At 40.0% G+C, this 14,223-nt stretch overlaps 2 protein-coding genes across 5 annotated transcripts in view; one reads left to right on the top strand and one right to left on the bottom strand.

Moving 5' to 3' along the window:
• Window positions 1-3,546, top strand: part of Rasgef1b (RasGEF domain family member 1B) — a 564,489-nt gene extending 560,943 nt beyond the window's left edge. For all 4 annotated transcript variants that reach the window (XM_070012940.1, XM_070012941.1, XM_070012942.1 and 1 more), the window contains 2 exons: window positions 1,152-1,224; window positions 2,162-3,546. In XM_070012940.1, the coding sequence (XP_069869041.1) occupies window positions 1,152-1,224; window positions 2,162-2,186 (98 nt within the window). In that variant the 3' untranslated portion in view covers window positions 2,187-3,546. The remainder of the gene's footprint in view (window positions 1-1,151; window positions 1,225-2,161) is intronic.
• A 6,748-nt stretch (window positions 3,547-10,294) lies between these two features.
• LOC138820955 (PRAME family member 20-like) lies at window positions 10,295-13,060 on the bottom strand. Its single transcript, XM_070012958.1, has 2 exons — window positions 12,198-13,060; window positions 10,295-10,835 (listed from the first exon to the last, which is right to left on the bottom strand). Exons 1-2 carry the CDS (start codon window positions 13,058-13,060, stop codon window positions 10,295-10,297), a joined length of 1,404 nt encoding a protein of 467 aa, XP_069869059.1.
• Between the last annotated feature and the right edge of the window lie 1,163 nt (window positions 13,061-14,223).

Here is a 14,223-nt window from a genome sequence, read left to right on the forward strand (position 1 = left end):
GGCCATTCTGTTGGATTATGGAGCATACCCAGATCTGCATTTAGAAAACTAGAACACAGCTGCTTGACGCTTGATTACTCCTCATGTATGAGATCATTCCTCTGTTCTATTCCATCTTAGGGTGTTTGGTTGCACAGATAGCCTTGGGATTTGTCCCAAAAAGATTTTCATTTAGTATTCGCTCCTATGCAGTGTACTTCCAGGTCTGTCTGTCTCTCTGACTGTCTTTCTGTCTTTCTGTCTGTCTGTCTGTCTGTCTGTCTGTCTGTCTGTCTGTCTGTCTGTCTGTCTGTCTGTCTATCTATCTATCTTATCTATCTATATTTTTAATACCTGATCTGCTTTGGGAAGAAGACATTTGAAAGTGATTTTTCTTATTTCAATTTGCTCCAATGAGGGAAAGGTGTTTTGTGGTCTATTGATAGTCCAAATAATGAGAGTTAGGAACCAAAACACTGACTTGCTATCCTTTGCTCCCTGAAAATAATGGAAAAACTTGATCTGTTAAAAATTAGGGAAATGGAAACAGAAAAACATGATTGGATATATATAGAAATAATTCACTGGAAAAGATTAGAATTATAAAAAAAACTTGTTTTTTTCCTATTTATTTTGTAATTATCCTAAAATTCTAACAATCAGTATATCTATTGGTTAATAATACCTTATAGTACATTGATAGTGTCTACAGTAAGGAGTGAAGAGAATTTTAAGTTAGCATTACTATTACTAGTATTACTATTACTATTCCTTGATTTTAAAAAGTAAGAAAGGGCTGGGCACTGGTAGCTCATAACTGAAATCCTAGCTTCTCAGGGGGCTGAGATCTGAGGATCATGGTTTGAAGCCAGTCGAGCAGAAAAGTCCCCCTGAGACTTATCTGCAATTAATCCCAGACTGAAAATGGAGCTATGGTGCAAAGTGGTAGAGTGTTCACTTTGAACAAAAGAACACAGGGACAGCACCCTGGCCCTGAGTTCAAGCCCACAACTGACCAAAAAAAGAAAAAGAAAAAAATATTAGAAAGATGAAAAAATTGGCCTAAAAATGTAAGGATTCAAACAACAACCAAAAAAACCCCAGAGTGCAGGGGATGGCTAACAGGGACGAGGCCTCAGTACTGAAGCAGTCTTTTCCTTGGTTAATTGTAGCTCTCTACTTGGCTTCTTACGAGAGTGAAGGACCTGAAAACCACACAGAGAAAGACAGATGGAAGTCTTTAAGGTAGGTTTCATTTCTTCTCATGGTTGTGCAAGTCTACAGGAAATAATGGTTTTACCTGAAAAAAAGCCAACATGCATTCCATGGGAAACCCAGGCTACCTTTCTCACTTTTTGGAATCTTAACATTCTGGTAACTGAATCTTTGTGGCTTGGAATTCTCACTGCCATCATTCAGTATACTGCTTTTTAGTTTTATTGCTTTTCATGTTATAATAGTATTATATTAGAGTTGAAATTACCATGCAGTAGGGCTAAACATGTGCTAAAAATGTAAATATTAAAAAAACAAACTGTTTTCCCTTGCCTAAAAGATTAAAAGATCAGTTCTTATTTCTGAATCCTTTTGACTTGAGATTAAGAAAGGGGAGGGGGAAATCTGAGACTAAATTCAGGTTAAAGTGGTAAGTTTGGGGTGTTATGGCAATGAACTCCCTTCTTCAGTTTGATAAAGAAAATTGGGACTTTAAGAACAATCAGGAGTTTTTACTCAATTTTTTTTAATAAGTTGCTATTTTATTAGTATTTTTCAAACAAAACTGTAAGTATTTGTACGTTAGGCATTTAAAATACTCTAATAGGTAAAAGCAGCCCCAGGACAAGATATAATGTAGTACTATCAAAATTGCTTTACAATACACACTTTTCTTCCCCCTCTGCTGCTATTTGAGCTATTAGTTGGGTCTTCTACCACTTGAGCCATGCCTCTACCTATCTCTTTTTGCTTTAGTTATATTTTGCGTAGGACCTAATGCTTTTGTCCTGGCTGAACAGTACCACAGTCTTCCAACATGCAATTACTACTCTCTTCCCCTTTTTGGTTTTACCTATGTAAAATGAAATTTAAAACTTGGAAAAGAGAACATGTATACTAAACAAAATGTATGGATCCTGGACCTAAAAGCTGCCATCAATCTTACATGCTCTTCTTTATTTTATAGGTCCAGCCTGTTAGGCAGAGTTTAACATATCCTGTTGCTGTTGCTGTTGCTGCTGCATGGTGCAGACCACAGAAAGGCTGGCCTTTGTTTTCTGGCATCTCCTCCTAGGACAGGTCATGGAGACCCCTCAGCCCTGGGAGATCTCAGATCAACAAAGCAAGAAAGCCCACTGCAGAGCAGATGGGAAAGTCATTTCCCACAGCTGACAGATTGACTCAAGGTTTTGTGGGACTGAAATGTTCACTGAAGACACTTGAGAAAGAATCCTCTAAAGATCCTGGCTCTGACATGATTCATCTTTTGGAATTTCCATGTGAATCACAGCTCTGCACCTGGATGGAGTTTTCTTTTGTGCGTGTGTGTGCTTTGCTTATTTGGTTGAACATTTGCTGCTAATGGGACTTACTCGGCTGAGCACCGGCTCTTAGGAAGCCCATGTTTCTTTGTTAATTTAAATGAAAAAAGGAGAGGAGGGAGGGAAAATCCCCCTCAGTTTAGATATCAGACCTCAGCCAGGCAAGGGAAGACTGGTTTGATTCCAACCATGGACTTTACTTCCTTTAGTATGTGTTGTGTTGTAAATTCCTCTCCTCCTTCTTCCTATGAAGTTTTGAGTTGGCTGCTGGTTAGCAAACTCCTTTTTACCCATATAAGTTATTTAATATAAGAATGAAGCTTAACACTGTGGTAGGAAAATAGCCACTAGAAAGAAAAAAAAAGCAGAGTTTGTCATTGGACTGCTAACCAAGCTAGAGGGACTTTTGGCTCTCTTTGCCCTTCTGGAACTGTTTACAACTAACTGACCACTGTGTTCTACAGATGTATTGTTGTTTTGTAGTTTTTTTGTTACTTAGTTTTCCATGATGCCTATTTTTTTTCCTTGTAAATTTAAGTTATCTGACTTTGAAGGTTTAACGACAAAACAAAACCCTGTCATAATTACAGGTTTATTTTCTTTAACAGACTAATTTTTATGGTTACTTCTTGGAGTCTGTTGGTGACTAAACCTATAAACAAAGAGTAAATTGGAAAAGTGACCTCCTCACCCTTAGCAAGTGAATCAAAACAGCTGACAAATATGTTGATGTGGAGACAATGATGGATCTGCTTGTGAAATAGTTCAGCCTGTTAAACATCTAAATCGATCTATAGTTGCTCTGCAAACAGCTATTATGTATCTTTACTCTAGGAGAAACTGTAGAGTAGTAATCTGTGCTAATGAAAAGCAAAACACCATGTTCAAACCAGAGCTGTATCTGGAAACCTCCTACTGTGGTTGCCAGAACCAAGCATGTGTGTGTGCTCTGCTTCACCGCAATGGGTCTAAAGTGTCTCCAACTTGTCCTTTTACAACCATCAATATAATTCCCACTCTGCTGCCAGGAGCTGTGGTGTCCTTCTTTGTGTTTATGGATGGGAATGTGGGGTGGGTGGGCATGGAATCACAGGAGTTCCATTTCTTGTGACCAGCTCAGAATGTCAGCTGTAAGAAAGTAACTTTTAGGAGTATGTGCAGGGATACTTATTTTCTAAAACCGAATCATATTAAATATTTAATGAATAGCAAGTGCCAGGTACTTTCTAAATATTTAATCACAGATAATGTGATCATCACCATAGTTTTTTTTGATAAATGGTAAGTTGTTGATGGCCACATGACTAATAAGAAGCACAAGGGTTTGAACCTTCTACTTCCAGAGTTCAGACTTCAAACGACCAGCACATCTAAAACTTCAGTATCCTTGTACGTTGTCTGGGGATTTTATTTACTCATATTGTTTAGAACTGTAGATCTGCAGTGAGGCCCAGAAGATACTGAAACTTTTGGACCTGGATTCTATCTACTTAGAGTATAGACACTCCTGTCTCTTTTGTTCCCGGAGATTTTGGGTTTTTGTTTTTGTTTTTGGTCGATCATGGGGCTTGAACTCTGGGCTTGGGCACTGTCCCTCAGCTCTTCAGCTCAAGGCGAGCACTCTACCGCTTGAGCCACAGTGCCACTTCCAGTTTTCTGAGTGGTTTATTGGAGATAAGAGTTTCACGGACTTTCCTGCCCGGGCTGGCTTTGAACCACGATCTTCAGATCCCAGCCTCCTAAGTAGCTAGGATTATAGACGTGAGCCACCGGCGCCCGCCAGAGATTTTAATTGATGAGGTAACGGAATCAATTCTACAAGAAAGCTATAACCATTGAAAGGTTTTGATGTCATTTAGGGGGATAGATTTCTTTACAAGTCAGTAAAATGTTTAAGGTAAACAGATTAAGTTTATTTCAATGTTAAAAATCTGTGAGAATAAAATAGCAAAAGCCTGAATTGGGAGAGGGGCCCTAGAGAAGAACTCTCTCAGAGGACAGTTACTGTTTTATGGGGCTCCTCCCATATCTCCTCTTCTAGGCTTTGCACTGATTGCTTGATGGCTTGTGCTTGTGCTGCCCTGGCTCTTTTCATTGGTTGAGAGTGTTCTGCACATAGAGAATTATGGGAAGAAGTGTTTAAGCAGGCCTCACAGTATTACAAGAAGAAACATTTAAGCAGAACTCAGAGGCACTTACAGGAACAAGAAGCCTTATGATGGACCACATGTTACATCTTCCACTTTTTAGTTCTTATCTACCTAGCAGTTTCCCTTTCTTTCCCTCAATCTATATTACTTAGCAGTTCTCAAGAGAAGGAAGAACTGCACGCTAGGCAGGGCCACAGGAGAGACTAGTAAGGGTGGGGAGGAAGCAGAAAGTAGAAGAAAAGCTGGTCTGTGTGTGGGGGGGGGGGGAGGGTGAGGGGGAATGCTTCAAAGGAAAGGAAAGATTGAACTAGGTAAAAAAAAAAATAGAATAAAAAATTCAGGATTGACAAGTGTGAATAATTCCAGGGGGTTCGGGACTATTAGAGTGGTCTGGGTGGCTGGTATCTGTGCAGAAGAAAATTAGCTCAGTATACAAGAGGTTAAAGTAGAGATTAGTGTGGGCTAGGGATGAGCTATATGATAGGTCTGCTGCAAAGTTGAGCCCTTAAGTAGTCTTGATGAGTCCTGGGAGGATCTATTGCTCCCTAGCCAGGAAAAAAAAAATTAAGCTGGCAAAACATCTTACAAAAAATTCAGAAATGTGCTTAGTACAACTCCTTAACTCTGCCTCTTTTCTCCTTGTACTGCCTTTTCTTGGAATTTACCATTTCAGTTGATGTCAGGGTTAACTAGCTGGTATTCCCTGCAAGGGAACCGGTTGGTTGAGAAACTTGAAATAATTATATTTCATGACAGGTGAAAATTATATAAAGTTCAAATCTCAATATCCATAACGCATTATTAGAACATGACTGTACTCAAAATGCATTAGATATTTTTCTTGTAACTGTTTTCTGTTATAACCACAGTGTGATAGTTGTAAACTAGACTTGATTTGTCTCCCAAAGTCACAGTTACTTACTGGCCCTTTATAGAAAGCTTATTTATGCTTAAGTTGTGTTTTTTTTCCTTTAAGAGTTAGAAAATTTACAAAAAATATTCTAAAAAAAAATACAGCATCCCATACCTAAATGATTAGCCTCTTGTTTTAATGTCCAAGTAAGCCTGGTTTAAAAAATTGTAACTTACCTGTGGAAGTCACTACTCCCGCTTGTACCATATATTTGGACTCCACAACAGTCTAGTAAATGCAGTTGTAATATATGTGTTTATGCTGGGTAGAAGCCCCAGTAGAGACAAGCATCAACAACACCAGGAATTGTTAGTGAGTGGACTAATTGAGGAGGTGATCTGTTCAAGCACGCCAGGAAAAAAAGCTCTAAGCTGTGAGCAGCGTGTTTGGCGGATACCAGGAAGGAGCCTCCCCCCAAGCTGGGTGTAGGTGGATAAAAGGAGAGTATACCTTATACTATGTGAAGTACTTGTTTCTGAGAACACAGCCCATTCACTAGGGGGCCACCTGTCTTCTCAATTGGAAACCAGTTGTGTTGCCTTTGAGGGATTTTAGTTTTACACCTTCACTTGACCCTGGCACTTCAGTTGTTACCTGTTATACTTTTCTTCTAACATATTTGTATTTCTTTCTGTACTTTTCTAACTACTGTGCACATCCCTCCTGTGTATAGACATCTTATTCTTAAGAAAAGCTAGCCCATCCCTGGAAGTTGAGTTCCTGAACTATAGAAGAGTTTTGGGCTGCTTAAGTGGGAACAGCCTCTACTTTCCAAGGTGCTTTGTTTACCATGTGGTCTCTCTCAACCCAAGACAATATCTACCTCTACTCCAAATCTGTTTTAGTATTCCCATGCAATATGCAAGACTGGGAATAAAACTAGAGGCTTTGCCCAATGTTCTGTGGGAGCTGTGGGTTCAAAAGAATTCCTGGATGTGTTTCCTGGTAAGAAAATGTGGTTAGTGACCTGGAAATTACTAGCTAAACATATAAAACTCAAAAGATATTCAGATGGTGACTCCATTAGCTTTACCCTGAAGAAAAGGCTGTGGTCAGACTTTGGCTTCGAGAGCTTTTTTTTTTTTTTTTTTTTGTCGGTCGTGGGGCTTGAACTCTGGGCCTGGGTGCTATCCCTCAGCTCTTCAGCTCAAGGCGAGCGCTCTACCACTTGAGCTACAGCACCACTTCCGGTTTTCTGGTGGTTTATTGGAGATAGGAGTCTCATGGTCTTTCCTGCCCGGGCTGGCTTTGAACCGTGATCCTCAGATCTCAGCCTCCTGAGTAGCTAGGATTACAGGCGTGAGCCACCAGCGCCCGGCTGGCTTTGAGAGTTTTTGATTGAAAATGGAGGCACTTCCTAGGTAATTCAAGCCAGTTCCCTCTCTTCTTCCCCCACCCCACTTCTCTGGGCTTGAATGACTGCATAATTGATTCAATTTTTTTGTTTCATGTATTGAAATCACTTGGCTCCCTCCTTAATGCTAACAGAGATGTTAGGGTTGGAGGTTTATGTGTCCAAAAAGGCCCGCCATCAAAAACTGCAAACAAGTCTGATTCTAGGCAAAATAGAACTGTGTCATAATTTTGTTCTTATGAATCAACTTTCTTAAAGGATTTCATGTGTGCTTGTGTATGCATATACTCACACATGTATGTGAATGCATATATGTGTATGGTGGGGCTTGAACTCAAGACCTTCTACTCATAGTTTTTTCGCTTTTGGCTTTTTGCTGGCAAATTAGAGATAAAACTTTCAGACTTTTCTATCTGAGCTGGCTTTAAACCAGCCTCCTGAATAGATAAGATTATAGGAGTAAGCAAGTACACCTGACATTGCTAAGAAACTTTTTAAAGCTTAATTAAAAAAAGAAAACAGCTTGATGGAATGAGAAAATTCTCAGGCAGTGAGTTGCCTTATATTTTTTAGTGCTACAAGCTTTCAGCAGGCTTGAATTCTGCTATAATTTAATCATACCTAATGAGATGAAACACCCAAAGTCATTAGTTCCATCAGATTCTTTGAACTATGTTGGCATAATATCAACTGTTAGCATCTTGACAATGTAGATTTATGGTAAAAATTAATTTGTAAATTATGTATTTTAGGAAACTGAAGGACATTGACACTTCTTAGAATGAAAGAAACATGATAAAACTCCTTGATGGGTGGTAACTCAGGAGACTTTCTACCAGGAAACAGTTAGCTTTCCTCTTCCACCTATACCATATGGGGAAAATGAAAGTTAGGGTGAAATCACCATTCTTTGGATGAATCTATGGGAAAGTATGACAATGTGTTGTCAATTTGGTTGAGCCCTGTTGGTTGGAGGACCAGAACATTGTTAAGTAGTGTTCAATGTGATGAGTCTACAAGGTGAAAGGCAGTTGAGTGAGAGAATTGATGTGCTTTCAGTCAATACTGATGAAATGAATAAGCCATGTTAGTTTGGTTATAATTCAGGAGTGACATATCTCATTCTCGTTAGTTGAATAAGTCACCAATACATCCCCCCCTCCAAAAAAACCCCACCTGGATTTTGGAAATGAGTATAAATTGAAATTCCCAACAACGCCTCAAAGCAGCAAAGAAAACCCAAGCCAGTGAATTTTTAAAAGGAACAATCATTTTACTATTCATATATATGATGAGATTAACAATTATGCTTTATTAGTCAATGCAAATACTCATGAGAAAAAGTTTCCCTTTAAAACTAATTTAAAATCTATCCTTAAAAATAGTCAACATAGTTTAAGCACCTAAGATATATTTGAGTAATCATCAGATTAACAATGTGAGAACTGTCTAGGAATGTGAGAGTAACTGCTAACTCTGTCCCTAGGTTTCCATGATTTGGAGAAAATCTTCCTCACTTTCTGAACTGCAGGTCTGGACTAATTGGTGTGACTGGGCTGTTGATGGTCTATGGCCTATGGTCTGTAGTTTTAGAAAGGGTTTCATCAGCTTGCTAGATTCAAATTTAAATTAGCAAGTAAATTCAGTGTCCTGCTTCTGAGCCTCCAGCCTGACTCTTTTGTGTTTTGTTTGTTGTGTTTGAAAAAGGAAAGATGAGAGGCTAATTCCTACTTGGTAGAAAACAAAGGCTTGATAAAAGGCTCAATCTACCCCTCCAGTTGCAAGTCACAAGACAGGATAGGGTTCCCCATAGTACATAGTGAAAGGATTGTTACCCCAGCCCCCAAACTGAAAAATACCCTTGTGTAAGATCAGTGGTTAGATTTCAAAGCTGCTAGATAAAGCATATGGACTACAAAAGCAGCATTGTTACAGAGACTACATCTTTGTCAGAGTTGCTGTAATTGAGCTTGTTGAGACAGATATATAGAAAAATCATATATGGATTCCCTATTCACACCTAGTTGTTTACAAAATGAGTCACAATTTGACCCAAGACTTAAGTGATCCAGTTCTGCATTTTGTCAACTTTCCTTCCTGGGAACAAAAGAAGGATACTTGAAGGCCCTTAGACAGACAGAGATGGGCTGTTTGTTTGACATATGTGTTAGGAAAATTCCTTTCTGGAAGAAAATCAGAAAGGAAAACCTCAGTTCTCTTGAGGATGTAGAACTTCCCTTATTCTATCAGGGCTCCATGAATTGTAAATCTGGAAGGACTTTGCAAAAGAGAAAAGACAAAAACCCAAAGGTAGACAGATATATTAATAAGAATGTAAATAGCTTTTAGCAAGTACAGCAGTTTAAGAAGTGACATTAGTAATATTCAAGCATCTGAAATACTCAAACTCATTTAAAATCTAGTAAAAAAAAAAACAAAACCCAAACCTCCAAAACTCAAGGAAGCCTGGAAATAGGTTCTCTGGCAAAATCACCAACTATTTGCTATTAAAATAGGTATTAGGTAAATGAATAGAACTGATAACTAGAGGATTATTTTCAATTGTAGTTAACTTGAACTGTCTCCATAAAATATCTTTTCTAAAATGCTGGGAAATACTTCCAACAACCCCTGTCCACCTATTTAAAATGTAGGCCTTTGTGAAGGACAAAACAGAATTAGCTGGACTGCTTGCTCTCTCAGTAAGTTCAGTCTTAGAATAAACCAAGAGATTCTTAGATTCACTTGGCCTCCTCAAAAGGAAAAACACACAAAACCTCCATAATTATAAAATGCTCTTTTCCCCTCAGGGAATTTCTACATAATTAGTCACATAGATTATTGTGTTGGCCAGGTATAGAAGTGAGGATGCAGATCTATTTCCAAAATATTCTTACTTATAGAATTGCCTATGCTAAGAACTTAGTGTTCAAGGATATTTGCGTTTTCTCCTCAAGTTATCATTTCACACCCTACTCTTTTCAATTTTCCAAAACTATGTTATTGCTACCTATAAGAAAAGTAGATCATAAAAGACACATTACAGTGTTACAACTAGCTGTAGGGATTCCTATAGAAAGACTAAAAGATCAGAATAGTAAAAAATTCTACACACTCACTACCAGTTCTTCTGACTAAATTCCTTTAACCCCAAAGAGAAACATCTGCCTATTTATTGAAGCCCTAGGTGAACAGGTAGCCACCCAAAAGGTGGAAATCCCTCCCACCCACAAATATCACTGCACTGAAATGTTATTTATTCTCTGTTCTCTTGAATAGTCTTTGCTTTCATTTCCGAGTTCCCCGACTAGGTTCCAGGTTCATCCAACTAGGTAGATGTCTGGCATTGACATAGGCAGGCCTACAGATGATAGATTAATTCTTTCCCACAGTGTATGCATTGTTTAGTATACAGTAAGGCTTCCTTCGGCTGCCTTATAGCTCTTAAATGCTGCCTGAGCTGAGGAAAAAGTTGGGCAATGGTGTTCATGTTGAAAGCACCACCTGTGTAATAGCTCTCCTGTGGGGCAGGGTACAGCTCCAGGTTTAATTGTCTCATACTAGCGGTTTTCAAAAGTATGTCCTTCAGGATGGTTGTGGAGAAGGTGTTCCCGTAGAAGCTGATGGTGGTGAGCTGCTGGCAGTGGCTCAGGGTAGGCAGAAGATCATTGATGTGGGAATCTGTAATCTTACACTCCTCCAACTTGAAGGTTGTAAGAGTGCCCGAAACTCGTTTTAGCAGAGCTTGTAAGGTAATAAAACTAAAACTGGACAGATTGACAGAACATAGGCACAGGGTCTTTAGCTTACTGGTTTTTAAGTGCAAATCCAAGTCTTTCCAGTCTGATTCTGTAAGCTCACAATCAGATATTGACAGTGTCTCCAAAGAGGCATTTAGGGACCTAAAAAGAAACAAAACAGTTCTGTCCAATTATGGTAGAGATTAGAGGATGGTCAGGAATGATCCCAAGGTGGGAGACAAACATTTGAACCAAGGTCATTCTGACCATCAGATGGTCAGCACCAAGAATGCTGTGTGTAGAAGGGACTGGTTGTTCAAGTCTCCTCCTTTTAAGCTGAGACCTTTCCTATTACTGTGTGACCATGGGGACCTACAATCTCTATAGCTCTTTTCCATCACTATCAGAATCTTACAACTCTGCTGGGTGTCAGTGGCTCATGCCTATAATCTTTACTACTCAGGAGGGTGAGATCTGAGGATACGTTTTAAAACTAGCCCGGTCAATGAGGTGCATGAGACTCTTATCTCCAAAAAGCTGGAATTGGAGCTGTGACTCAAATGATAGCAAGCCAGCCTTGAGTGAAAAAGCTAATGGACAAATGCCCAAGGCCTGAGTTCAAGCCCCAGTACTGGCACAAAAAAAAACAAAACAAACGCCCCGAACTGTTTTATAGTTCTGACAAGATAAAACCACTGGAAGAAGGTACGAAGACAAAAGTCAGACGAGATCTAACGACATCGCCTGGACTCACACACCTGTATTCTCTATAAAGCATCTATCCCAGTTTATAATAGTTTCTGTTCATCACCTTCGACTCAAGAACCATGCATTTCCCCCTTATTTATCACCCTTACTGGACCTCAACACAATTTATCACAGATGGCAAATTAGAGAAGGCTTGTCTTCTTTCCACAGACCTTATATTTATAATGTGCAGATGTAGGTACTTTCCCTTCAATACCCTCTTTTCTTTCCTATTTCTCATTACCTAAACTTGCATATGCTTCCTAAGGAAATTATGAATCCACCCCCACTAAAGCTGAACCTTAAACAGATAGCTTCCTGACATGGTAGCCCTTTCTAGACCATCCATCCCAATTTAATCCGCTCTTTGTAGGTGTTTATCTGAGAATTTGCTTCAGGATAGAGTAGAAACAAAGCATTTCATTGACATTCAACTGGCTCCATCATGGTTGATTATCATTGGCACCTGGTGCCTGTGGCTCATGCCTGTAATCCTAGCAACTCAGGAGGCAGATCAAAGTTTGAAGTCATCTCAGACAGGAAAGATCATGAGACTCTCATCTCTAATCAAGCACCAAAAAGCCAGAAGTGAAGTTGTGGCTCAAGTCGTAGAGCACAAATTTTGAGCAGAAAAGCCACGAACACTGCCCAGGCCCTGAATTCAAACCCTCATCTTGGAGAATAAACAACAACAACAAAAACCCCACAAACAAAACAGCGTTTGGCAAACAGCAGATACCCACTAATGCTTGACATTACAGAAAGACATCCTCTCACCTGCAGATTTTGCCAAGGTTGTCTTTCAGGAAGAAGACATTGCTTAGATAGATCTTACGGAGGAAGGTCAGCTTCTTCATTTTTTTGCACAATTCTAAAGCAACATTTTCTCTACCCAGCAGGACGCCAGGATCACTGATTCTGTAGAACAACAGTTCCTGAAGGTTTCTCATCTGGCCCACAGCAGCAAAAATAGTATCTACGGTGGGCTCATTTTCAGTACAGTGCACTTTCAGTTCCAGTACTGTATTCAGGTCCGAGTCATTCAATATTTGCTTCAACAGGAACACAGGAAAAGTTGTCACATGCAGTCTTGGACAACCCACCTTTCCCAAATACGCTTTCCGTCTGACCCACCGAAAGATGGAGGCATTCTCTGAGAATTCCTTTTGGGCCTGAAGGCATACATCATCCCACACCTGGAAGGGGTGTTTTGCACCGCTCTTTCGATTGTGTGCTATGACTGCCCTGACATCCCTGGCTTCTGGTAAGTAGGCATCGTCTGTGTGTCCAGACCATACATCCCAGAAGTTCTGAGGCCGAGTTCCCAAATCGAGCACTCGAAGTTTCAATCTCTTGGGGTAATTATTGCCTAAATTTAGTTCATCCAACCCAAGCAGTGAATCAAGGATGGGTTTCACTTGTGCTGTCTTCATCAGAGCCCCGAGAGGGAGGCGGCTGAAGGGCCAGTTCTGCAACAAAATCTTCAGGCTCCTAGAGTGCTTGTTTTCATAGGCCTCCATGAATAGTGGTGGGAACAACTCCACAGGCAGCTCCTGTAGGACATGGGTGTCCAAAGCCTCATGTTTCACTAGACTTCGCGCTGCTAGTCGAGTGAGTGTTGGTACTTCCCTGGTGTTCATTCTGATGAATCTGGACAAATGCCAAGTGAGATACAGACACAGAGAACGCCATCAACGCCAAACCACTTTTATCTCTCGCTTTTATCTGAATCTAAAGGAGATTCTTACTTGCCCCACCTACTGGCCCAGGTGTAAAATTTTGGACCCTTAATTTCCAGGCTCTATTGGAAGGGAGGGAAGAAGGGAGGAGGATTTCTGTTGCCACAATTGGCTTCTTTTGATAGCACAATTGTAACCACATGATGTTAGATCTGAGAAGCTTTTTTTTCCTTTGTTTTAGTAGCTCGTGAAAATAATTTTTAAAAGACAATTCGTTGTATTATCAATAACTTTTCCTTGGAATGGGCCTAGGATCAAGAAGATCAATGGTCACATGCTCTATTCATTTCTGCAGAAGATACAGGAGCAAAGAGAGGACTCAGCCCTGCTAACAGCCAACACCTAGTCCAACACTGGTGACTCCATAGACTGTCTAATTGTAAAGAATAAAGGAAATCCATGTGGGGCTGAGTCTATGTGTATATTGCACCAGATGGTGCCAGAAATACCGAAGGGGGATGAGAACCAGCAGGAGTGCATTTCCTCTTGGATACAGGCTCTCTGGTTCTGCCACTGACTCCCCTAGTCTAAGATTTTCTGCAGCTTGGGAGGTCAGAACTCTTTTGTGATGGAAACAAACCTGAGATCTTTTTTTAAAGATTAATGTATGTTTGGGGGACAACTGCTGCACATGGATAGAGGACAAAGCAGCCATGATGGAAATATTTTATCCTACACCAGGTGGAGGAGAATGAACTGAGGCAGATATAACCAGTTCCCTACTTACTATGCTGCCTATTGAGCCTACCCCAGGGCCCCTCTACCTGGAGGAAAGAATGCTTCCTTGTGGTAATTTACCTCCCTTTACTAGGCACCTTTTCCTAATTGGTACAAAGGCTTCTTTTTTACTTGCTAACCACAGCCTTGCAAAAGGACACAAATGAAATCTTCTATTCAAAGACCTGCTTTCTGTTTGTGAAAGCAGGAATAGACTTAAAAGTTGAGGCTTAAGAGGTAACCAGAATGCAGATGGAGAAAAGATGTTGCAGTCATTCTGAGGAACTGTATTTAATACTAAGGGTTTATGTGGAACTAGTGTGCAATCTTCATCAGGGAGATGCCAA

This window comes from Dipodomys merriami, unplaced genomic scaffold, assembly GCF_024711535.1.
Source record: "Dipodomys merriami isolate MVZ:Mamm:240054 unplaced genomic scaffold, mDipMer1.0.p SCAF_9, whole genome shotgun sequence".
NCBI lineage: Eukaryota > Metazoa > Chordata > Mammalia > Rodentia > Heteromyidae > Dipodomys > Dipodomys merriami.